This window comes from Penicillium roqueforti (genome assembly GCF_015533775.1).
Source record: "Penicillium roqueforti strain LCP96 04111 chromosome Unknown scaffold_08, whole genome shotgun sequence".
Lineage (NCBI taxonomy): Eukaryota > Fungi > Ascomycota > Eurotiomycetes > Eurotiales > Aspergillaceae > Penicillium > Penicillium roqueforti.
Genome location: NW_024067572.1, coordinates 7,870 through 32,447, shown reverse-complemented (window position 1 = coordinate 32,447; position 24,578 = coordinate 7,870). Strand labels below are relative to the sequence as shown.

General features: G+C 48.2%; 10 protein-coding genes across 10 annotated transcripts in view; 6 read left to right on the top strand and 4 right to left on the bottom strand.

The window, feature by feature from the left end:
- Positions 1-30: 30 nt before the first annotated feature.
- On the bottom strand, positions 31-1,072 carry LCP9604111_4111 (uncharacterized protein; the record flags this gene model as incomplete). Its single annotated transcript, XM_039071775.1, has 3 exons — positions 31-525; positions 598-733; positions 837-1,072. The coding sequence occupies 3 exons, from the start codon at positions 1,070-1,072 to the stop codon at positions 31-33; spliced, it is 867 nt and encodes a 288-aa protein (XP_038929673.1).
- A 378-nt stretch (positions 1,073-1,450) lies between these two features.
- On the top strand, positions 1,451-4,112 carry LCP9604111_4110 (uncharacterized protein; the record flags this gene model as incomplete). Its single annotated transcript, XM_039071774.1, has 6 exons — positions 1,451-1,909; positions 1,960-2,101; positions 2,148-2,824; positions 2,876-2,901; positions 3,873-3,930; positions 3,981-4,112. 6 exons carry the CDS (start codon positions 1,451-1,453, stop codon positions 4,110-4,112), a joined length of 1,494 nt encoding a protein of 497 aa, XP_038929672.1.
- An 829-nt stretch (positions 4,113-4,941) lies between these two features.
- sac6 (fimbrin) lies at positions 4,942-7,102 on the bottom strand (the record flags this gene model as incomplete). Its single annotated transcript, XM_039071772.1, has 5 exons — positions 4,942-4,973; positions 5,029-6,011; positions 6,065-6,756; positions 6,813-7,023; positions 7,080-7,102. 5 exons carry the CDS (start codon positions 7,100-7,102, stop codon positions 4,942-4,944), a joined length of 1,941 nt encoding a protein of 646 aa, XP_038929671.1.
- Positions 7,103-8,025: 923 nt separating this feature from the next.
- LCP9604111_4108 (DDHD family phospholipase) lies at positions 8,026-10,880 on the top strand (the record flags this gene model as incomplete). The annotated part of the gene is made up of 3 exons (XM_039071771.1): positions 8,026-9,467; positions 9,516-10,694; positions 10,742-10,880. The coding sequence occupies 3 exons, from the start codon at positions 8,026-8,028 to the stop codon at positions 10,878-10,880; spliced, it is 2,760 nt and encodes a 919-aa protein (XP_038929670.1).
- Positions 10,881-11,736: 856 nt separating this feature from the next.
- Positions 11,737-14,623, top strand: LCP9604111_4107 (uncharacterized protein; the record flags this gene model as incomplete). Its single annotated transcript, XM_039071770.1, has 2 exons — positions 11,737-12,263; positions 12,328-14,623. 2 exons carry the CDS (start codon positions 11,737-11,739, stop codon positions 14,621-14,623), a joined length of 2,823 nt encoding a protein of 940 aa, XP_038929669.1.
- Positions 14,624-14,837: 214 nt separating this feature from the next.
- On the top strand, positions 14,838-15,343 carry LCP9604111_4106 (transcriptional coactivator p15/PC4 family protein; the record flags this gene model as incomplete). The annotated part of the gene is made up of 2 exons (XM_039071769.1): positions 14,838-15,068; positions 15,125-15,343. The coding sequence occupies 2 exons, from the start codon at positions 14,838-14,840 to the stop codon at positions 15,341-15,343; spliced, it is 450 nt and encodes a 149-aa protein (XP_038929668.1).
- A 111-nt stretch (positions 15,344-15,454) lies between these two features.
- On the bottom strand, positions 15,455-19,717 carry LCP9604111_4105 (uncharacterized protein; the record flags this gene model as incomplete). The annotated part of the gene is made up of 5 exons (XM_039071768.1): positions 15,455-16,129; positions 16,184-16,365; positions 16,418-16,903; positions 16,965-19,626; positions 19,676-19,717. The coding sequence occupies 5 exons, from the start codon at positions 19,715-19,717 to the stop codon at positions 15,455-15,457; spliced, it is 4,047 nt and encodes a 1,348-aa protein (XP_038929667.1).
- A 750-nt stretch (positions 19,718-20,467) lies between these two features.
- Positions 20,468-21,607, bottom strand: LCP9604111_4104 (RNA-binding protein; the record flags this gene model as incomplete). Its single annotated transcript, XM_039071767.1, has 5 exons — positions 20,468-20,520; positions 20,576-21,002; positions 21,058-21,157; positions 21,212-21,268; positions 21,522-21,607. The coding sequence occupies 5 exons, from the start codon at positions 21,605-21,607 to the stop codon at positions 20,468-20,470; spliced, it is 723 nt and encodes a 240-aa protein (XP_038929666.1).
- A 945-nt stretch (positions 21,608-22,552) lies between these two features.
- On the top strand, positions 22,553-23,838 carry LCP9604111_4103 (putative mitochondrial carrier protein; the record flags this gene model as incomplete). The annotated part of the gene is made up of 5 exons (XM_039071766.1): positions 22,553-22,657; positions 22,712-23,035; positions 23,100-23,375; positions 23,423-23,559; positions 23,613-23,838. The coding sequence occupies 5 exons, from the start codon at positions 22,553-22,555 to the stop codon at positions 23,836-23,838; spliced, it is 1,068 nt and encodes a 355-aa protein (XP_038929665.1).
- A 430-nt stretch (positions 23,839-24,268) lies between these two features.
- Positions 24,269-24,578, top strand: part of LCP9604111_4102 (60S ribosomal protein eL18) — a gene marked incomplete at both ends in the record, with an annotated part of 1,012 nt that continues 702 nt past the window's right edge. Inside the window, 2 exons of the mRNA XM_039071765.1 lie at positions 24,269-24,272; positions 24,387-24,491. Coding sequence (XP_038929664.1) covers positions 24,269-24,272; positions 24,387-24,491 — 109 coding nt within the window. The remainder of the gene's footprint in view (positions 24,273-24,386; positions 24,492-24,578) is intronic.

The following is a 24,578-nucleotide window of genomic DNA, read 5'->3' as shown; positions in this document are numbered from 1 at the left end:
TCGGATATGTGATTGTACAACTGGCAATAACTAGATGTCTCTTCTGCGCTTGCGCGCACTTCCCTTGATCTCATCCACCGATCCGTTCTTCAACTTGCGATCCAGAATGATAGTCAAAACATCAAAGGAAAACTCCGGCACTTCAATGCACAGCTTCTTAAAGTTGTCCCCAACCTCCTGCCGCAGCAAGTGGCTTTGGCTCGCCCAGTAAGTCGCCACAGGCTTCCGAATGGTCGTGTCTGTTGCTGGTGTATGAGTATATACGTAACGGGCATATGAAAGCTCCGCATCAGGTGAGCTCTGGACCTTATGGATCTTGCCATGGGCAATGCGCTGAAGTTTTGGCAGACCTAGCTTCTCTGCCAGTGTGTAGATGCGCGCATGGCGCAGCAACTCGTCGCCGCTTTTGTCTTCAACTGTTTCCCCGGGTGTTTCCGTTTGAACCACGGTGTAATCACGCGTATATTGGAACTGGAGGAAGCAACCGAAGGCATCAACGTCCTCTTCTGACAGGTTGATGCGTCGCTATTGATCATAACCAATTAGTATAATAAATATGAAAATATACCTGGAACGGATTTTGACTAAAGAACCCACCGGGCCTGACGCTTCGAATTTTCTAAGCAACTCGGCTAGTAGTGGCGCTTCCATCAAGAGGGATTGATGAGCTGTCATAACGGTCTCATCGTCGCCTTTCCCAACGATAATCTCAACGATAGGTGAAGTCAGGAAGCTGCAAGTTGTTGTGAGCTGGCGAGTAATGATTGGGACAATGAAAGGTGATGCCATCTTGAAAAAGTAATTGTGTCGCAAATGTTTAGGAAAAGAATGCTCACTCAAGGAAGTTGCAGCCCGCGTTCTTTTTTGCCGGAGCAGGTAGTTCTGGCTCTGCCTGCACATCTGAAAGTGTCGAATCTTCTTGCACATGTTCGGGTTCAGGTTGGCTTGTGTCCTGTGTTTCTCCCATCTCTACCTCGGTGGAATTGTGGTTCGCAGTCGCATTGGGTTCGGGTTGGGTTGATTCGGGGGTTTCGCCAGGGACACGAACTTGGGGCGTTTGTGATTTATCCATGATTCAATTGAATAAGGGCCAATGGATGGTAACATGGTAAGGAATGGTAATAAGAAGAAGAGAGAGACCAAACAACTCCAGGGGTAGAGCTAAGGCGGAGAAGCATGACAAGTCGATAGAAGCTCAGCTATATAATTGCATGAATGTCTACTCTTTCGACTTGATACCCGACCTTCCTTGTTACTTTTATTTTGCTTTCGAATATAATTTTCCTCTTCCCTGGATACTCCAATCTAGGAACCACATCTCGACAGAACGTCATTTGACGCAGTTATCGCATTTGCCGCATTTGCCGCGCTAAGGGGAAAGAAAAACAGAGGCCGCCATTCTCTAAGACCTGAGATTTGAAACTATCTACGGAGTATATGATGCATAATCATGGACTTGGAAGAACCAGCATCGACCGAGACTGAGCAAGCTGGCCAATACTTGCTCACCGCAGAGGATGCCGAGCTTTTACAGGAGATTCTCAAGCACAATCTCTCACATCAGTCGGGTGAGAAACGGAAATTCAGGTTCCAAGACCTGAAATTTACCCGACAACTGAGTACTTTTCAAAATTTGGGAACCACTGCCCCCCAGTTCCATGGATTTTTTGTTCTCTTCTGGATGGGGGTGACCTTGATGTTGTTCAGGCTTGCTGCCAACAATTGGAGAACTTACGGCAGCATATGGGGCAAGAATGAGATTATCCATCTTATGATGGATAAAGATGTCATGGTCCTTGGACTGACTGACTTGCTCCTTTGTTGGTCTACGGGGTTTTGTCTGATACTACAACGAGTGATACTCAGGGGATACATTCGCTGGAACGGTCTCGGCTGGCTTATTCAGAATGTCAGTCTTAAAATCTGCCCTTGACGCTGTTACATTGCTGACCTGTGCAGATCTGGCAAACTACATACCTTGGAGTCGTTATATGGTGGACATACCATCGCGATTGGCCGTGGACACACACGGTCTTTATCGTATTACACTGCTTGGCTATGCTGATGAAGCAACACAGCTATGCAGCTTACAATGGCTATTGTATGTCAATTTGTGTCCGGTTGTGAGCAGGAGCTAATGAGGGCAGTATCGGAAATGTATCGCAAACGAGATATGCTGAAAGCAAGTCTTGGCCAAACCAAAGCCAAAGAAAGAGGACATGCTACTTCTACCAAGACGGGCCACTCTTCTGCAATTGATACACAAGTCAATGCTGAGATCATAGACCTCAAGAGAAAAGACTTTAGTCAACGCTCTTCTGACCTACAGAACTATTCTCGATCTCATGAAACCGACCAGCTTTTATCTCTTATTAGAACGATAGAGACCGGTGTGCCACTTGAACCTAACCAGGTGAAATCGCTCAGAGAACTGCTCGAGCAGGAGATCAAGGTCTTATCTGAGGGATTAAAGGGCCGGTGCTCCCTAACCAACAATCACTATCCTCAAAACTTGACAATAAGAAATATCTGCGACTTCATGGCATTGCCCACATTGGTTTATGAGCTCGAATACCCGCGGACCAACAAAATTGATTGGCTCTATGTCGCAGAGAAAACCCTCGCCACATTCGGCGTTATTGTAGTTATGATTGCAGTCTCTCAATCGTGGATATACCCGGTGGTGATGGACACCGTGCGTATGAAAGCGGAGGGAATGACCGCGCAGCAGAGACTTCGGGAATTCCCCTGGGTTCTCGGTGACTTGCTTTTTCCGTTCATGATGGAGTATCTACTGGCATTCTACGTGATCTGGGAATGTGTTGTAAGTCTCTTTGACTGTTTGCTACCTTGATTTATTGCTAAGTTCATCTAGCTTAATGCTGTGGCCGAGATCACCATGTTTGCAGATCGAGGGTTCTATTCCGATTGGTGGAACTCGGTCTCGTGGGATCAGTTCGCGCGAGATTGGAACCGTCCTGTCCATAACTTTTTATTTCGGCATGTATACCATGGCTCCATCAGCGAATACCGTTTGTCGCGGGTATCTGCCAGTCTCATCACTTTTCTCTTATCTGCATGTGTACATGAGCTTCTCATGCTGTGCATATTCCGGCGGCTCCGAGGTTACCTACTAATCCTCCAGATGTCTCAGCTACCACTTGTTGCGCTAAGCCGGACTCGCCTGATGAGAGGTCGCCGTTTATTGGGCAATGTCCTCTTTTGGCTGGGTATCTTTACAGGGCCAAGTCTGTTATGCAGCTTGTACTTGATCATTTGATTTGATACAGTACCTGAATATCCGTTGATGGTTACTGCTTCAATGTAAACAACAAATCCATATAACTATAGATTGCGCCTACATATTGATTACTACATGGTTTTTATACCGCCTCCGATTGGACGGGCACGGACTCTATATCCCACCCTGATATATATGTATCTTTCTCTGTACTCTTCCTCTTCCTGATATTCTTCTTGTACGCACACTCTCCCGCGCGCGCGTACCGCTATTTCGATTGTATCTTAATGGAATCTAATTCACCGGCTGCTTGTTGCGTCATTTCCATACTTCTGATTCTCTGGAAATAGACTACAGTTTCGCTGATGGTAGTAGTTGAGGTCTACATTTCACACCCCAAGCGTTCCACAAGCGTTCCATCCTGTTGCTCACCGCACCGCTTCATTAACGCGCAGCTCATTGCAAACCAATTAGCGGCAAATGGCCATCTGGGCGTCATGCCAGACCTATTCCACGGTGACCCAGAGCCGTTGAACAATCGCCCCGCTAGCTTCGATCTGGTCGGCTGGCTAATAGGCCTTCTAGGTCATCTGCCAGACCGTGTAGAACGTGTGGCTCAAGGGATACCAAGGGAAACACAGTCCAACATGGGCTACGATCGGGTCGATGCTGTCGGCTATTGCTTCGGAGTATGTTGATGTTTCGTATATCTTGCTGCTACCCGAGTTGACAAATATAGACAAAATACGCCGTGCGACTGTTCCAGCCAGGTCCCTGCGATGTTGCCTGTGTCGCACACACTAGTTTCGTCGACGCAGAGGAATTACAAGCAATCCAAGGCCCGCTGTCCATTGCTGCAGCTGGTAATTAACTCGGGGGTGAATTCGTTTGCAAGACTTTGCTCAAGATTATGGTGCTTATACTGCCTTCGTGCTGTTTTGTGTTATGTTTTACGCCGTCAAAATCTGTACTCCTTTCCACCCCGTTTCTCGCAGTATACCAGCCAGCTATACGGAGTACCAGGTCAGGTAGGGCTTGTATCCGGTTTCGGGTACGAGCCGCGGATCTTATACTTCTTTTATTAACTTCGTTGAATCAACTGTCATATAGAATCTCTGATTGTTTCTGTCACTTGAGCGGCATTATACCCTTGAGATTTGCAATTTTATGACCACTAGTCGGAGTCGGCGTGGAATTTTTGGTAGCTTTGGTCATGCTTATCTTTTAGATTAATTCATTCATATCTAAGTAAAGCATCATTAAAAGATTTAAAGGACGGCCTGGGACGGCCGACAATCTTGATCCGGTTATAGCGCCGGGACTAAATATTTTCTCAATTTTTCTGGCCCCAAAGTGCCATGAATCTGAGGATATCCTGGCCAAGACTGGCCAGCCGTACCAGATCAACTTGTTCGGTGGCGTTGAGCACGAATTTGCTGTTTGCGCAGATATCACCAAGCTAACAATTCGCTTTGCCAAACAGTCTGACTTTTTTGTAGGCAGTTGCATGGTTTGATCAGTACCTTTAATCAATCGGAGAGGGAAATATCTAGCATGATAACAATAAAACTTCAATTGAGATCCACACTTGGTTAGGTTGGCCTTGAGAAGCGACATATTTACATGTATTTGAGGAAACAAAGTAAAAGGTATGCAATGCCATAAAAATTGCGATTGCCCAAAGTGAGCTGTTGTATTCCTTACATCTTCTCGTGGGTAGCCATAAGAGAACCTATCATCTGTTAGAGACTTAAATTTCCGCCATACCGACGAAAGTGTTAACTTACCAATAAACGTAGTGACCAAACGAGACCGAACTTGACAGATGTCCTCAGGAACCAACCAGATGGTGGCACCCATCTTCCTGGCGATACTGATAGAAAGCTTAGCGTTTGCGTATGCCTCTTCGTCGGTCCGACCAGGCGTGACCAGATCGTAATCCACATAGCTGCTCTTCATGCCGTTGAGTACATCAAGGAGGAAGATTCCAGATCCAATAGATTTGTCTTTGAAGCTGCGTATTGTGGAAGACTTGCCGCCACTGCTAGACATGTCATTGGCCCAGCGGATCATCTCAGTATCGGTTATTTCACGTTTGCCCAGGCGCTGGGCTAGCGCAGAGAGTGTGTTGGTAATATCACGGCGCATCAGCTGCCACACCAATCCGAGAGTGAGTGTTCGTTGGCCATCAGTGATATCAGCGCCCTGAACGCCGACGAGAGAGAAACCATTATGTTTCCCAAGCTCGATCGAATAATTGGTATTTTCTACAGCCTTGAACCGCATCAGTTCACCACCAGACGCTGGTGGCTTGTTGACATGTCTCCAGTTCACGCTTCCAGGGATGACCTTGTCGTATGCCTGCAACAAAACAGAGCCATCGCGTAGGTCATCAAATAGCGAGTTGACCGCCGGCTGCACATCCAATGAATTCAACCACAGAGTGAAGACTCTGGCCTCTCGCTCACCCTCAGCGTCGAAGTCTTCAACCTCAAGCTTCTCCTCCTCGGTAATCGGGTCCAGTCCAGGGTGGGTGTTGAACAGATTAGCAACAAAGGCAAGGTTTAGCTTGGGATTTCCGGCGACCAATGAGGTAGGGGTCAGGAACTTGCGGCAATCAAGGGAATCAGCGTTCTGGAGGACCTGCTCAGCCCGCTCAAGCAAGTCTCGAGTCTGGAGAGGGGCACGCGAGCAGATATCGGGTGCCAATTGGTTGAGGAGAACGGTATAGTTCTCGCCATCCTTGACATCGGTAGAAAAGTTCGTCACCCTACATCGGTTAGCCATATGTCTTTATTTGTGTCCCCCTCGGGCGGTACATACCGTCTGTCCCACTTCGCATTCTTCAAATGGTAGTTGAACCAACGAAGAAGAATCTGCTCTGGAGGCAGGCGCAAGAACTGCTCCAGAGTTTCATCCTCGTCCAAAAGCCTGTAAAGCTCCGGGTGAAGTTTGATATCAATCTTTCCAAGAAGACCGCGGCGGATGATTTGCCAGATGAGGCCCAGAATTAAATGCTCGCGCACTTCGATGATATCCCCGCTTCCAATGTTGACAACTGAGCATCCGATACCCTTGGCAGAGTTGATAACAATATTGTTGTTCTCGGTCATGTGGAAAGCATTCAGCTGCTTGATCTTCTTCCCGGCCTTATTCAGAACGCGCTCATCAATGGTATCTGGTACGCTATCGTTGATCAACTTTGCCAAGACCAAGCCATCCTTGGACTTATCAAACATCTCAAATGTATCGGTGGGAAAAGGTAGGAGGTTGCCAACATCCGGATCGCCCGCCAGGACAGCATTGATGTGTCGCGTGAACTCTGTTCGTTCATCCTCGTTGATCGTATGCGTGACATTGGAGGATGATCCTTGGACATGGATTCGTCCACCCACACTGCCTTTGGAGACATGTCGAGATGCTCCAGGGCCAGCGCCGGCCTCTTGGATCACAGCCGCGGGGGTAGCTGCTGCGCGGACACCTTCAGTAGGGGCTGTCCGGAGCTTGGAAACGAGCTGCTATGCCATTAATACCAGCGGGGTGAGAAAGGGAAGCGGGGAGATTGTATTACATCAACATAATCTTCGAGTTCCACGCGCCGGGAGCTGTCGAGCTCCACATCCTTCAAAGCTGCACGCACCACATCATATGGCTGGCGTTCTGATTGTTGAGCAGCTTTGATCACGGTAGATTCATCAAGGTAGCCACGGTCTTCGACGTCCAATCTGTTGAATGCATCCTGGAGCGAAAATATCTCGCCTTGATCAAGCTGCGGAAAACGCCTACATGGATCGCAATGGTCAGCATATTGTTTTTATTGAACGGAGAGAGAATGTACTTCTGAAGCTTGAAGACGTTCATCTTGTCAGGAGTCACAACCCTGGGGCAAAACAGCTGAGGGGTTCACCCAGGGAAAGACTGTGTTGCGACAAAAAAAAAAAAGGAGGGAAGTAGATTACACCCTGAGCCAGATCAATTGTCAAGAGGTAAAGTAAGCAAAGGATCAGAAGAAATCCGATGCGTGCTCAAGGTGGGCAGTGCAAAGCGAAAGGCAGCCAGGTATAGACGAACCGAGGGGGAGACGAGCCACACCGTAATGAAAGTAGTTGGTTAACGATACAGAGTACATCACGCCAGGGGTATTGTTGTATGAGAGCGTAAGTATCATGTCAGTAACGCCGTGTTCTCGTATTATCGTATTGGGGAACGTTGAAGTTCTTCTGATGACGTCGACATCTTACATATATACTATGTTATAGTTACCTAGTTACCTAGTTACCTATCTATGTAGTATATATAACATGGTGACCTTTCATGAAACTATTTCATCTACCTAGCTGGTCATTATGCTGGTGTTCGCCACAATTGACTGAGAAAAAGCCATATATACGCCGACCTCGGGAATTTGACGTATCCACGGCTTATAGTCCCTAACTCTTTAGACTATCAATGAAAGATGAATACATGGAATTGGGACCTTATATAGAAATATGTATATATCTATAATTAACGGGCCTATGTCAAGAACGGACATTGTTGATATGGTACGGTATAACATTGTACATTACAACGTAATTGCATGAAATTGGGATTACATCATTTCCCATCTCCAAAAATTGGAAACATTCATTGCAACGCCAACACCTGCCTACCGTTTTGAACACCTTTTTGGCCGCGGCCCTTTCTCTATTCGTGTTCATACGTCGTGCCGACACTTTCGCTGTTCCTCAACCCAGCTCCTCACGTTGGTTTGTTTCGCTACCTTCCGACGGGCGCTCCTCCCCATGGCGGGTGCAGAGCAGAAGTCGTTCTTGGGGACACTCACTCCATGGAGTACACCAAAAAGCGCAACCTCAACACCGCAGCTTGGAGATCACCAGAAAAAGGATGTCTTGCAGCGGTCGCAAGGGGAGGACCACACGGTGACCCACATGCATCGATTAAGCATGCGACGCTATCCTCCCGATTGCCCTCCATCGAAAGTCAGGTGGTTCTACGCAGTGGACTCGCCCAAGCGGAAACCGTCCATAATAGGACAGAAAAAGGCGGACCAAAAGCCCTTACCATCGCCGAAGAAATTCATACCTTTCCCAGGGAAAGACTCTCAGTCTATTGAAGCGATGTTCCAGAAACTCTCAGACATCGAAGATGCCCGCCAACAGAACCCGCCAAACGACAGCGAACCTGTATTGACCAAAGTGCCTGTGAATGAGGATTTTCTTTTCAATGTCGATGTGGAACAACGAGAATTGAGTCCTACCTATTGGATTGGTCCTGTGTATGAAGTCCGTCGTGGAACGTGGTTCATTCAGGATGGATCTAGCCTAAAACCATGTGAAGAAAACCTTGCTACCCAACTTGAAGAGGGCTATATCAAATTGTGTCCATGGAGGTCCCAGCCATCAGAACAGAATTCGCAAGCAAACGAAGAAGATAGATCTGGTCAGATGCCAATCAACACCTTTGAGCCAGATCCCAAATCCCCTCAATCAATCAACCCGAACTCTTCTCCTCGTACCGCAGGGAATGATTCCAGCAGTCCTAGTCCTACAGTGGAGCCTCAGCAGTATCGTCTCTTTGGCGCTTACATGAATAGGATAGTCGGTTATCAAGATTCCACGACGGCCTGGCTTATGAACGATGATTTCATGTCACGCTTCAGTACTTCGGTATATCAAAAGCTAGGGGGCGTTCCGGGAACAAAGTTGGTTCGCGGTTTCGAGCCCAGAAAGCCAAAAGAGACACCAGAAGCAAAGGGTCCTAAACAAAAACCACTGGGCGAGTCAAACCCCGCCAAAGGTTTGAATGAGGCCTTGAAAGAAAAGACAGAAAAAGACACAGACAAGTCAACCTCCTCTGATGGGTTCAAGGACTACGAAAGTGGATCGAAATCAACATTAGAACGCCAAATGTCCTCCCTCGCAGGCGAGCCGCAAAATCCAGCTGACCTCGAGGAACAGGCTCGTAGGCAGGAGGAACAGGAGATGGAAGAATCAAGGGAAGTGGACGGCGCGGACAGAGAGCGCGAGGTTGATCATCTAGTTCTTGTCACCCACGGAATTGGCCAGCGACTCGGCTTGCGACTGGAAAGCATCAATTTCATACACGATGTAAATGTGCTTCGCAAGACGCTAAAAACTGTCTACAAAGGTTCACCTGACCTCCAAGCGTTGAACTCGGCGCATCCAGACAGCGATAAGAACTGCCGTGTTCAAGTGCTTCCTGTGTGAGACTGATTCCTTTGCTCGGCATTTCTTTTTGCTAATTTCAGCAGGTGCTGGCGCCATCTTCTGGACTTTCCTTACCGAGGAGTTCGGCGGAACAGAAAAGAACTGGATCTTACTGATGCAGACGCTCTCGAGGATGATGCTTACCCCAGCTTGTCCGATATAACACTGGAAAGTGTACCTGCTGTTCGAAACCTCATTTCAGATTTGGCTATGGATGTACTCTTGTACCAAAGCGGGTACTGTGAACATATCTCCAATATTGTCATCCAAGAATGCAATCGAATCCTCCGGCTGTACCGGAAGCAAAACCCTTCTTTTAAGGGGTCAGTCAGTCTCTGCGGCCATTCGCTTGGAAGTGCGATTCTATTTGACATCTTGTGTCACCAGCCAGGAAGCAATACCGGACAGAATGGTGCCTCCAAGGGAATGGCCCATGAGAGCGACGACTCGGCCCACCCCAAGGGTTCAAGTGCGTTTGAGTTTGACTGCGAAGAGTTTTTCTGTCTGGGATCACCCATTGCACTATTTCAAATGCTTAAGGGTAAGACGATTGGTGGATACTCTGCCTTAGGTCCCCGAAATCGCAAAAATTCCATGGATGTCGAGATCGACTTGGACTCGCATGGTCCTAGACATACGCTCAGCGACAATGCTGGTATCATCTCAACGCCAAGGTGTCGAGATCTCTACAATATCTTCCATCCCTCTGACCCGGTGAGCTACCGGGTCGAGCCTTTGATATCTCCAGCGATGGCAACCCTGAAGCCTCAGCCTCTACCTTCGGTGAAGAAAAGCCTCTGGACGACCTCTGGTCAGAGTCTGTCTATTCTCGGTAGCCGCATGGGCCAAAGTGTGGGATCCCTATGGACAAATTTTACCACGGGTGTTGCAAGCAGTTTATTGAATCGCAGCTTGGGTCTGAATGGCGATGACGCCTCATCGGCTGCTCGGACTTGTAGTAAAATAGGTGATGAATCAATCCATAGACGGTCACAGTCAGGCTCAGCTCAGCATACACCCGATGGATCCGACGATCACCATCACACATTGATTGAATCTGATCTAGAAACTCTTTACGATGGTTTCCAAAAAAGCAGGAGTGTTCATCATGGCGAGAGTCTAGATCCCGATGCCGACACTAACCAGGATCGGAGGCTGAAATTCGAGGACGCAAAAGTGCGTGCCTTGAATGCAAACGGCCGTGTGGACTACAGCATCCAAGAGTAAGACTATATGCCCTGCATTGTTGAACCTTGTTGACGGAATATAGGGGAGCCTTCGATATCTCATTGATAGCCAGCATTGCTAGCCATCTCACCTATTGGGGAGATGAGGATGTCAATCACTTTATGCTCTCGCAGATGCTTTCTAGAAGACAGAGGCATAAACGAAAACAAAAACATAGATGAAATGATTGGAAAAATACACTACACTATCTGAGGCTTGTATGCCCACCTAACTGACCTCGGCTCCAGTTATGTAATCTAACTGTAATGGGACTAGCGTCGAGGAATTGTCGGCTAAGTATTAGGTAATATAAAATTCCCCTACAAAATCTTTCGTTCTTCTTTGTTGTCTATCTTTGTTCCTCCAGTTTTCTTCATGACCATTCATCAATCTCCGACGGTATTATTTCCTCGAGTCAATCCATGAATTTCTTCTTAATGCGGTCGGAATTTATGTCTTTGGATTTCATCGAAGTGAGTACCGTACCTCTCGATGAACGCCGCATGAGGACTGGTGGTTTGTTGCCCAAGGGCCACATATACTAAGTATATCCCGACCAGATGGGTTTTTGGGTCGTTTTTGGGTCGTTGTTATCCCCTGTAGAGTACCTCCCTTTTCTTTCTCCCAACCGCAATCTCTTTACATCTGGCATGAAGCGCATGCTCTTTGAATGCTCAGATTCACTCGGATAGCGAAGATCAACTCCTTTCTGTTAGCTTTAGATTCCTTGCTATATAGCTCATGCTTGTAAGGAAATCATGATTGGATACATACAATACATTATATATACGGTTTAGCTTTGTCTATGGTTTTCCGTACATCCATGAAGTCTAAATGTTCTTTTCTTATACCGGAGTACGAGTGTCAGGTATGTACGCACTGGCCAAGTCCGCCAAGCATTTTTCCCAGGTTGCTAGTTATGTATCCCCTTATTTTCTTGTCTACACAGATCTACAAGGTCACTCACATTTGATTTTGACATGGAGGGTTAACTAAAGTTACTCTGGATACCCTCCAAACCCGGGATATCTCAGCACAATGAGTCGCCTCAGTGATGACGACTCCGAAGTCATTTCAGCTCCATCCGACAAAGACCACAATACTCCCACGACGAAAGATCCCATCTTAAATACAGCGATCTCAAAGGAACTCATCAATGCTATCCTCAATTTTCTCTCAACCTCTACCAATGAGACCCTCCTTGGAGTCTTTGCGCTTCTTGCACTCGTCACCTATATTGTCCTGGGGAGAATCGGTCTACTTCTGATTGGAGTGGCTGTGGGGGTTGTCCTACACGCGTCCTGGGAGGGATCAGATAACGAACACGGAGAAGAAGCGTCCCACGTGCAAAAGCCCAACCGGCGTAGAGAACTTGCCCTGGAAGTCTCCAACAGACTTTTAGACTGGCCGAGGCGGGCTGGTGCTTCAGACATCCAGGGGGACGATGGTTCTATAAACACGCTGGAAGATATGTCTTCGGCAGACTTGGAGTATGCCACCTTCCAACCGGCCACCGCTGTCGCGCTGAGAACGCTCACCGATGCTGTCATTCAAGATTATGTCAAGTAAGTATCCTCTATTAACGTCCCCTTGTCCAACCGTGAAACAAGTAGCTTATCCCAAATAAAGATACTGGTATGAGCCACTTTTACCGTCCGAGCCAAGTTTTCCAGACTCCTGTCGAAGGATTTTGACTCATTTCATTACTTCAGTTTCTTCGCACCTCTCGCGGAAACGAACAGAGGACACGTTCTTGCAGTTTCTCACCAACTCCTCATCTATCGTCATTGTATTCTTGAATGAACTTGCAGCAGCATTCACTGCTGCGAGCTCATCCCCGACGGAAGCCCAAAAAACCGTGGACCAATACCTTGAACAATTCCCGGATAGCAGCCTAGCGAATGTCTTGTCTGCGGAACAACAAAAGAAAAAACTCAGCATGATCGCGGATGACATACTGTCGAATTTCTTGGATGCCAAAACCTACAATTATCCGGCTGTACGGGACTTCCTCCGTGAGGTCTTTGCGGGCGTGATATTGGGGTCAACTGTTACCAGTCTTGCCCGTCCTGAATTTATCAATGAATGGATTATCTATCTTCTTCAGGGCGGTGAATCCGAAATTATGCACGCTATCGACGCAGGCGTTGAGGGTGCACGGAACCAGGGTGTCAGTGCTCCTAGGTCTTCAGAACACCCAAAGGCAGACTCCGTCAAAGCCACACAGAGAGATTCCATGCATGTAGCGAGGGCTACAGAGGAAGAGGCGGTTCTAGAGGTGAAACGTCTGAGTGCTATGATTGTATCCCACGATACACAGAACTCGGAGTCAGAACGGACGCGCCAAAACGAACAATTTGACGAAAATTACCCTTTGAACACTGATTTGGCTTCAGACACGACTGATGAGAACGAAAACCACGAAGACCAGGGGCCGATACCTAATACGCAATCACTTGCAAGCCCGAAATCATTCGAAGACTCTTCTGTGCCACCTTTGATTCTTCATGGGGCACAAGTGTTGGTAGATGATGATGGAGCAAGGGATGAAAAAGGCCAAATCAAGTCGCGACCCGTGTGGGATTATCTGCTACAGGTCGAACCAGCGTCAACACGCTCGACTGGATGGATGGTGTTTCGCAAATATTCGGACTTCCAATCTCTTCACGAGATACTGGGGACCGTTTCACGATTGAATCAGATTTCGAGTTTCTCGGAGCGTCACCCCATACTGCCCACTTGGAAGGGCAAAACACGACTAGCTCTCGCTCGGGACCTTGGGTGGTATTTACAAGATGCCATGAAGCACGAGTCACTTGCCGACACTGATCGAATGCGGCGATTTTTGCAAAAAGACGCTGGTGCTTCCACTCAACCTAGCTGTAACAACAAACCGGGATTCTCTTTCCCTAGTCAAATTGCGTTTGAACACATGGGCAAGGGTATGCTGGGTGCATTGACCAATGCGCCCAGGGGAGTGGCAGGGGGCGGTAAAGCCGTCTTTGAAGGAATGACAGGGGTGTTTGGCGGCACCGCCAATGGCAAGAAACCGGCTGTCGGTGCTGATCAGATTCAACCCAAAGTTGATGACTCCAGTCGCGCCATCCGGTCGCAGACACGGTTTAGCTTTGCTGATCGTACCGACGTAAGCAACGAAAACGTTGATTCGCCTATGGTGTTCCCTAGCGACCCCCTGGAAATCCAAGGAGGCGAAATTTCCAAGTCGTCTTCGGTTGGCAGTACCAGAGAGTCGTTTGAGAGTGAACGGGGTGCATGGACCACAGAGATCTCACCCTCTAAAACCTCACTTGATATCAGCGATCATACTGCAGAACTTGATGTCCGGGCAACGGAAACTATTGATCAAACCTCATCACATCGCCGATCAGATACTGGGCAGAGTATTGATAAACCCCGCAATCAGGGGAATCCCATCACAGCTGATGAGACGAAAATAGCAGTAGAGCTGATCTTTGCGGTCATCAATGAGTTGTACACCTTGTCGTCTGCGTGGAACATACGCCGGACCCTTCTGAATGCTGCCAAATCGTATATTCTACGTCCCGGCAGCCCGACATTGGAAACTATTCGTACGCTGTTGCAAGATTCCATGATAGAAGGCCACACTTCGGACGACGCCCTGGGGTATTACCTCGTCAAGCTTCGTGAGAACGCGCTTCCGACAGAGGAGGAACTTAAAGCCTGGCCCTCTCCACCCAGTGAGGAGGAGAAGATCCGATTACGGGATACTGCACGTAAACTATTTGTGCAGCGGGGAATTCCACAGGCCTTAACAAGTGTTATGGGGGCAGCTGCTAGTCGAGAAGCGCTAGAGAAGATCTTTGATAGTCTTCAAGTTGAGAGTGTCGCTCGAGGATTTGTCTTCTCGATTTTACTACAGGGCCTTAGAGTATTGACTCTTTAAATGTTCAATGGATCATATTGGAATATACATGAGAGACCACATGTAGGTAGGAATTGTCAAAGATGAACACGGAGTATATAATGTTGGTCTTCACGTGATGACGTGTTCGCGTTTCGCGTTTCGCATTCGTGCTTGGACACCTTTCCACTTTCTTACTCCTTCTATCTTTTCTATCCGTTCTCCCAATCGCATTTCCCAATATCATATTCAAGTCATGTCATCCAGGAAACGTTCGTCTGACTCCGGCGTTGGCCTTGATAATAGCGTGCGCCCCAAGAAGGCCAAGGTCAATACCACAGCGGAAACCAAAATCGACTCTAATGGAGATCGCTATTGGGAAATATCCAAAATGCGCCGCCTGACCATATCTTCTTTCCGTGGGAAAACCCAGGTGAATGTTAGAGAATACTATGAAAAGGACGGGCAGGAGTTGCCAGGAAAAAAGGTTGATTGATCAGTCAGTTTTCATAAACCGTGCTAATACTCTCATTCCCAACGTAGGGTATCTCAATGCCCGTGGATCAATTCGCTACTATCGTCTCTATTCTACCTGAGATTGAGCAGGCATTGAAAGAAAATGGGGAAACTCTGCCTCGGCCTGTCTACTCGGCAGAGGGTGGCCTGTCCGATCAAGGAGAGCAAGGACATGCTCATTCGGACAACCAAGGTCTATCAAAGCAGAATATTGAGGCGACAAGTGATGAGGAGAGTGAAGCATAATTGCCATGGAGGATTTAATTTACGTTGCCCATAAATAGCCCTTGTCGTTCTTATCATAATCAAATTGACCTTGGCCGATTGAATCAACTCACTCCCAAATTTCCCTATAAATCATATACTCGCCTCCTGCGTCGCCATGTTGTTGGCAATAGAACCCCCCCGCCAAGCATGACGATGATCTTTCTCCTCGAGAAGTTGGCGCTGGTCTCCGATTTGGCCCCACCCTCCTCCTCCAGGCGTACGGATAATGATTCGCTCCCCTGCTAGCATCTGAGCGGAATTCTTAGCGCCGAGATTGATATATCTTTCCTCCCAGCTTCCGTCATGCTTTCTCACGCGGCGCACCCAGATGTTCTGACCACACTGGGCGTCCTCGCCTCCCTCCAATCCATATGGATGATAGACTCTTCGTTCGGAGAGGATAGAGACTTGCACAGGAATACGGAATTCAATGTCTCGCACAACGCCGTCCCCGCCGCGGTGTTGACCATTACCTCCTGAATTCGGCCGAAGACTGAATTCTCGGAGGATCACAGGGTACCGCCGCTCAAACACCTCTGCATCGGTGATTCGGGTGTTGGTCATGTGTGTATGAACCCCTGAAGTGCCTTCCCAGGTCGGACCAGCCCCGCTACCGCCGGCGATGGTTTCATAGTAACCAAACCCTTTCGTTTCTGTCTCACCGGGCATATTCCCTCCAAACCCAAATGTGAGGTTGTTGGTATCACCCTGCGACGCAGCGCAAGCCTGGAGGCATCTCAAAATGACGTCGGTCACTCGTTGACTCTGAAGAAATAAGAAATGAGCCCATGATCAACGTCAGTATCTGTCTAATCTTACCGTCAAAACATTGCCACCCACCACGGCAGCTGATTCCGAGGGGGATAGAAGACTCCCAGGAGGAATTCGAACGTCAATGGGCTTTAAACAGCCCTGATTCAATGGGATATCTGCTGAAATAAGGCATCGCAGGCAATAAATGATCGCTGAATATGTGACGGCCTCCGGTGCATTGATATTGCCTGTCATTGTCAGCTCATACATCAGGTTTCACCTTGAAAGCCACTCTCATACCGTATACTTCTGGGCCCGTACCCTCAAAATCGAAGATTGCCTCTCCTTTCTCCCCATCTATTGATATCTTCAATTGAATAGGGCTCCCGTCGTCCATATAATCAATAGCACTCAGTTCTTGACCAGCAAATCTCCTGCTCACGTCTTTTAGTAGATTGCGGACGCTGAGCTCTGCATTGTCTTGGATCTGGTGCATATAAAACTGCACGACATCCTCGCCGTACTCCTCGATTAGAGTGCTGATCAAGTTGATCCCTTTCTTATTCGCAGCAATCTGAGCCTTAAGATCATTCAAGTTATCTGCTAGGCATCTCGTCCCACTGCAGTTTGGGTACTGGGCCGGCTCTTTGTACAGCAATTCTGTGATGCGCTCCTCGTTAAACTTGCCTTCTGATACCAATTTTTCGCTCTTGATGGCTGCGCCTTCTTGGTAAAGCTCTTTTGAATGAGGTGGCATAGATCCCGGGAGTATTCCTCCAATGTCGGCTTCATGCAGGTTAGTATATCTGTTTGTTTCCCCCTTCTCCCTTTCGCCGGGGGGTCTTACCATGATGCGCCCTAGAAGCTACGTAGAATATGATCTTTCCCTCGCTAAAAGCAGGCTGCAGGACTGTGATGTCTGGAAGATGAGTTCCCCCAAATTCCGGGTGGTTTGACACGATCACATCGCCGGGCTTCAATTTACCTTGCCAGATCCGGGCCTGTATCCGTACACATGTTGACATGCTACCGAGATGGACGGGCAAATGTGGCGCGTTCGCAACAAGCCCGCCTGCTGCGTCGAACAATGCGCAGGAGTAGTCAAGTCGTTCCTTTACGTTGGTACTTACACTTGTCTTCTGTAGAGCACGTCCCATTTGCTCGGCAATAGCCATGAATCTGTGAGAGAAGACGCTCAGCAGGATAGGATCCACATTACCAGTGCTAATCTTTGGCTGGCTGGCATCAGATTCCCCAATATTGATGACAACGTGGGTTTTTGTCAAGAGCGCCGAAGCTTCTGGGGGCACCACGATTGTTTGAGTGGCATCGGCTAAAATCGCTGGGCCTCTTACTCGCTCATCAACCTTCAAGTCGTCGAGTTTATAGATTGGCGTTTCAAGTCGGCCGCCCTCGAAGTATACAAGAGACCTGCGATGTTCTTGGCCCGTCGTCACATCCTTTGGGTTGGACTCCTGGATCTGCCGGTCCACAGTCTTCTCGGACATTTTGAATCCTTTGCCGATTCCTCTCACCCGCACGTCATCCACAATGATGTCCCGATCTGGGAGAGTAAAACCAAACTCTTGATCGTGTTGCTTCATAAATGCCTTCCCAAAAGCCCATTCGTCGCCCCCAAAGTGAAGATCGGCCTCCTCTTTGCTTGGTTTAAGTATCATCAAGGCAGATTCTGTGCCTCGATATCGCATATTGAGGTATTCTTCAAACACAATTGAACCATTGTCGAAGCCTTGTTCTTGCAGCCTCTGCGTAGATCGTTTCTTTAATTCTTCCATTCTTGAAGAAAGTGCATACCGAACCTCCTCCTTGCCATCATCAGCCCAGGTCTTCGATTCGGGCTGTTGGTTTTCATCAACGACGTCTGCCAGTGCCATCCCGTATGCCGAGAGCACCGAGGAATACCGATGAATCAAAATCTGCCGAATCCCCAAGCTCTCGGCAATGGCAACGGCATGTTGGCCCCCGGCTCCTCCAAACGTAGCCAACCTATGTTTTGATGTGTCATGTCCCTTGGCCTCTGTCAGGGATCGAATAGGCCGGGCCATTGTCTCGTTGGCTACCTTGATAAAACCGAAGGCAACCTCGTCAGGGGACATTTCTCGACTTTGGCCCCCTTTGGTCAACTTGTGGTTGATTTCTTTGGTTAATTCTTCGAACAACATCCGACTAGCTTGTTCATCCAGTCCCTGGGTTTCATCTGAGCCGAAAATCTTCGGGAAGAAGTCTGGGACCAATCGCCCAAGAAACAGATTGGCATCGGTTACTGTGAGTGGTCCACCCTTGCGGTAACATGCAGGTCCTGGATGAGCTCCCGCTGACTCGGGCCCAACAACGAAGAGATCGTTACGGTAGAACAACCTCGAGCCACCACCTGCAGCAACGGTGTTGATATCCAACTGAGGAGACTGAATCGTCACCCCAGCAGTGGTTGTCTCAAAGACGTGCTCGTACCGACCGGATCCGTATCTGCTAACATCCGTGCTCGTCCCTCCCATATCAAACCCTATTACTGGTATTTTCGACAAGGGATCGTAGGAAGTCAGCGCATACCCCACCACTCCGCCAGCAGGCCCTGATAGAATTGCTCGTAGGCCCGAAAATTGGTCCACGTCCACAAGACCGCCATCCGATTGCATGAATTCACAGCGAGCACCTTTGGCGCTCGCCTGCTGTTTGACACTTTCACTGCCTAGACCACCTTCAAATCCGGCTTGGAATCCAGAGATATACTTCTTGATGGCAGGGGTCAAATATGCATCGGCGCAGGCTGAAGTGGTCCTCGGCACAAGTTTAATCATCGGCATGAGCTGGTGGCTCAAACTCACATGGTGGAAACCAATATCCTTGGCGATTCTTCCCACCAGTGCCTCATGGTCTGGAAAGGTGTACCCATGTATAAGACATACTGCTATGCTTCTAATCCCGCGGTCATATACCTCGTTCAGTTGTGATCTCACCAAGCCCTCAGATGGGCGCTTTAGTATGCGAACTGCTTCCGAAGAAAGGCCGCGAACAACCTCGTCTTCTGCCCGGGCCTGTTCCCGGAGAGTAGTGGCAGTTGTGTTTCGTTGCGGATCTTCTGCGTAGTCTTCCAAAGTGACACGCTCGTCTACCTCAACCACCTCCTCGTAAAGGACATCGGGACGTTTGATAGCAAGGTCAAATATTCTGGGACGAGACTGATTCCCAATCTCGAGGCAGTCTTTGAAGCCCTTGCTTACCACTAGTGCCACTTTCTCCCCCTTCCGTTCGAGTAGCGCATTTGTTGCCACGGTTGTGCCCATGCGAATGCTCTGAATCAAGGAAGTATCGATTGGTTCCCCACGAGGGATTTCATGACCGGTAAATTTGGAAAGAATACGCCGGATCCCCTCCAAAGGTGCATCTTCGTAGCTGTTGGGGTCTTCTGAGAGCAGTTTAATCACAATGTCATCTTCCAAGCGGCCTGTCCCTGGATTTCCAATGCAGTCTGTAAATGTGCCGCCTCTCTTTGTTATGTCAGTGTTCTGAATAAAGTAGTGAAGGGGGAGGTAATACATCGATAGCAATGCTGATACCTGTTTTCTTTGCTGAACTCATGACAGGAGGTAGTATAAAGTAGCTGAAAGTTGAATAAAGCTGCAATAATTTGGGCTTCAGGGATGCTTCTACTGGATTGCTTGATGGATTGATTGCGGTTCCCCGCGCCAAATAGCTTACGTCATGTCATGATCTCAGAAATTCTATTGCTTTTTTTTGTTATTAACAAAGCCATAGAACTGGTGCTTTGCATTGACCTCACATACAACTAAGGCACTACAGTGGTTTAGAAAATACCAGACCACATAGGATGGCGACCGGTCGGAGAGGGCGAGGAATTGAAATAACCGCTTTCAAATTAAATTGCGAACAAGACGAAGGGCGAAACGGATTTCATCGTGGTTTTTGGGCGCCGACTTGGAACGGTCGCTCGACGTTCGCTTCGGTGGGATCCGAGCTGCTGACCAGGATAAATTACCAACCTCAAAAAAGAAATATTGGGAATAACTTGGGGAAAAGGAAAATTCGAAAAAAAAAAAAGGTAGGGGGAGCAAGGGTCACACATTCACTTGGCTCCAGCTTGTCCCGAAGAGCAAGCTTCATGCCATTTGAAATCAGAAGCACACAAGAGGCAAAGGGGGACGAGATACGAGATATGCCACAGGGTGGTATTAAGAGAAACACTGGGCGATAACTTTGTATCCTCCCTCCCCGTTGGCTCAACCGCAATGAAGGACACCTTCAGAAGACGAAAAAAGAATGACGACGGGGGCATGGTTCGAGAGCGAATGAACGTAATACTGAGTTTATCTACTCAGCAGTATCAAGCTCATCATGAGCAGAAGGCATTGGGTCCAGGGGTACTGCTGTATGTGAGTGAAAAGAACGTTTTCTAGGTTAGATTCCGAGGCAACTGACCTTTCCTGTCCTCACCGTTGGGGCCGTTTTCACGGTCCTCCTCACGACGCTCGCGATCATCATCGCGTCTTTCCCGGTCATCTTTGCCATCGCGTTCACGGTCGTCAGGGCTGCGAGAGCGGTCACGAGAACGGTCACGGTCACGTCGATCGTGGTCACGGTCACGGCGGTCAGGATCACGGTCGCGGCGGTCGTAGTCACGGTCGGTACGGTCGGCGTCACGTTCGTACCGATCATCTCGGCGGGGGGAATAGTCGCCGCCACGGCTACGACGGGGGGATGGAGAACGACCACGGCGAGGAGGAGTGCGATCACGGCGACGATCACGGCCAGCATCGCGGCCAGCGTCACGGGGAGCGTCACGGGGAGCGTCACGGCCAGAGCCAGAGTCAAAGCGCCAGGAAGCGGAGGGAGGAGTACGTGCCCACTGGAGATAGGTTAAAAGATATTTAACAAAGCTTCGGGGGGGCGGATATGCTTACCTCAATCTTCAGCAAATCATCGCGGCCGATACGCTTGTTGTGCATCTCGTGGTAAGCATCATCGGCATCGCGGCGACTCTCGTATTCAACGAATGCGAAACTAAGCGACTTAGATTAGACAGGTAAAGTGGTTTCAGATATCATTTCAACTCACAGTCGGCTAGAGGGAGTGCGCGGGGCAGGGATATCACAGCGAACAAGACGCCCATAACTAGTTCCAAAATCAGTTGAGCTAGCTTCAGGTATCGGTATTAAGAGAAATTATGATAAGGAATGACCAAGACTAGCTGACAGTTGCCCAAGGAGTGAGACGGGGCAACGTAGACACAAGCTTCCACACCAATGTCACGCTAGTAGAAAGAAGAGTGTCGTCCAAGGCATTTAGTGCCAATGGTCTTCATCGGGAGGTCGTCGGAAGGATGGGAATCGAAGTTCGTAGAGGCGAAGGTATAGGCGACACGTACCGTTCGAATTCGTAGGCAAGATCGCGAGCACGGGTGCCATGGCCAAACCCGGTAACATACAGAGTAGTTCCAGAGCGAGAAGACATGGTGCCGTTAGCACAGAGCAATGAAAAATAAAGAAGATTGTGTCAGTTGGAAAGTATTTGGAAGAATTTGAAATGAGAGATGGAGCTTAAGAAGCTTCAAGAGGATAAAGAGTATAAGGAAGAGAGAGAGGGCGCAAGAAAGAAATCGTGATAAAGGTGCTACGGTGGATCAAACATGCCAATGACGCAATTGATGAAAGGTTTATTCTTTGGTTTCTTTGATTTTTCTTCTCTGTTTTATTTTACGAGAGAAACTTGGTATTGATAAATAGGCTCTTGACAAGTGTAATATTCTTTATTTAAATCATAGATCTAGATCTAGATTTGATCTGTCTGGAGTACTTATACAATCGGTTTGAGGGAACTATACTATGTAACTAGTTCGCCCGTGGACCCCCCAATGTAGGTACGTAATATAAGTGGCGGACTATCGGGAGGTACCGTGTCTGTCGGTAAGTCGGGATGTTCTTCTCTTTCTAAACCTCCAAGCACCTTTTCCAGGTATACATACCACCTCTTGTGTGATTTATTTGTGTTCTTATTCCTTCTTTCTCTTGACCTGTTCAACGACATCTCCTCCCAACATTGAAGGGGAAAAGAAAAGCAACTCCGGCCCAACAACCCGTCCTTTCTTTTCGACGCTTCTCCTTTTTGGCAAATCCACTATCAACATTACCCTTTATACCTCAGTTATATGGCCGTTGGAAAAAAAAGCAATACACCACTTGACACAAAATCAATGATGTGTTTTTAGATCACCAAGCCTTGGAAAACAACCAATCTTCATGGCTAGCACTACATCAATAGTGTTATATCGCATTTGATTTTCAGCGACAATCAAGCATCATTCTCCAATTAAAATAATTTCAGAAAATCATTACACGGCAGATCACAAAGGACTTCTTTATCAACCTCATTGCCGAACCGGATGTGCATATCGTCAAGATGAGCTTAGATCGCCAGGATGTTCAAAAGGAGCAGTTGGAAGGTGATCCAAAGCCTGCCTTGCAGACTCTATCCAAGTTTCCATCTAGTTCAAATGCAGCTAAGGTGAGAAGGGGATCTCCGGTCCATATGCGCTGCGAGGCTGACTAGTTGATTAAGCAGGAGCTGATTAAGGAGAAAACTCCCTCAATCTGGGTTCGTACTAGGAAGTACCTCGCCGAACCAATGGTGGCTGCATTTATGGCTGGTGGAGTGGCTGGTGCAGTTTCCAGGACAATAGTGTCGCCACTCGAAAGATTGAAAATCCTTCTTCAGATTCAAAGCGTCGGTCGAACAGAATACAGATTGTCAATCTGGAAAGCCTTAGTAAAGATGGGGCGGGAAGAAGGCTGGCGGGGCTTCATGCGAGGAAATGGAACAAACTGTATTCGCATTATCCCCTACTCTGCGGTACAGTTTGGAAGCTATAATTTTTATAAGCAAGTGGGTGGCTATTTCTATCCTGCAGAACTAGGGTTTGATGCAAACTGACATTTCTTTGATTCAGTTCGTAGAGTCTCCCGATGGTGAGATGACCCCGATGCTTCGCCTTTTTTGTGGCGGCCTTGCCGGTATCACTTCGGTGACTATCACCTATCCTCTGGACATTGTTCGAACACGACTTTCCATTCAATCTGCTTCATTTGCCGAACTTGGAGCAAGAGATCCAAGCCAGAAACTGCCAGGCATGTTCACGACAATAACCATGATCTATAAGAATGAAGGTGGAACAAAGGCTCTATACCGTGGAATTGTTCCTACTGTTGCTGGGGTAGCTCCATACGTGAGTTTTCAGCTTAATTTGACTTGGTCACAACTGACGAACCACAGGTGGGACTCAATTTCATGACCTACGAATCGGCGCGCAAGTATCTAACACCAGAAGGGGACAAAAACCCTAGCTCTTGTCGAAAATTACTCGCCGGCGCGGTCTCTGGGGCAGTCGCCCAGACCTGTACCTATCCTTTGTCGGTTATCTTATTCTATTTGGCTAGGCCCCGTGAAACTGACTTTCCCTTAGTGATGTCCTACGTCGGCGATTCCAGATCAACACAATGTCGGGAATGGGTTACCAATACACCTCGATCTGGGATGCTGTGAGGGTCATCGTGGCTGAAGAGGGACTACGTGGACTCTTCAAGGGGATAGGGCCGAATCTTCTGAAAGTTGCTCCTAGTATGGCAAGCAGCTGGTTGAGTTATGAAATGACTCGTGATTTCTTTGTCGGCTTGAATGATGGAGAATAGTTCTAATAACATATGTGCCTAGATATATTTTTCTCATTTTTATCATTAACATTTGATTATACATAATGCATATATACACATAGATAAAGAGTAGATGAAATGTTCTGTTATACAGAATTGTTGATGTTGATGTAGGTTGGAGATGTAGACGTACAGAGTGCACGGCAGATAACTAACAGAATCTGAAGATAAGGTTCATTTGTTAGATGCAACCAGACCCCTACACCACGTGACCAAGTGGCGAATGGAAACATGTACAAGTCACGTGGCTTTACTTAGGTCATGTGCCTCGCCTTTCCTAGTCAGGTCTAGCGTAGGGCTAAACCCACACACCACTGTCCAGCCGAAAGTCAAGGATCAAAAACCTCCTGCACTTTCCATACGGGTGCGACAGCAAGCTATTTCCCGGGAAGTCGACCAATACACAGCCATGGGTATGTTCAATCATCTCCTTTTACTCGATTATCGCATCCCGCAGCATTCATTCGAACCCCTTCGCTTTTTCTTCTCGTTGTCAGTTCATTCCACTGACCGTTCATAAATTGCAGGTATCGACTTGGACCGCCACCATGTGCGGAGCAGCCACCGCAAGGCTCCCAAGAGCGACAACGTCTACTTGAAGGTTCTGGTGAAGCTCTACCGCTTCTTGGCTCGTATGACGCGGGGGGGGGGGGGGGGGGGGGGGGGGGGGGGGGGGGGGGCGGGGGGGGGGGGGGGGGGGGGGGGGGGGGGGGGGCAAG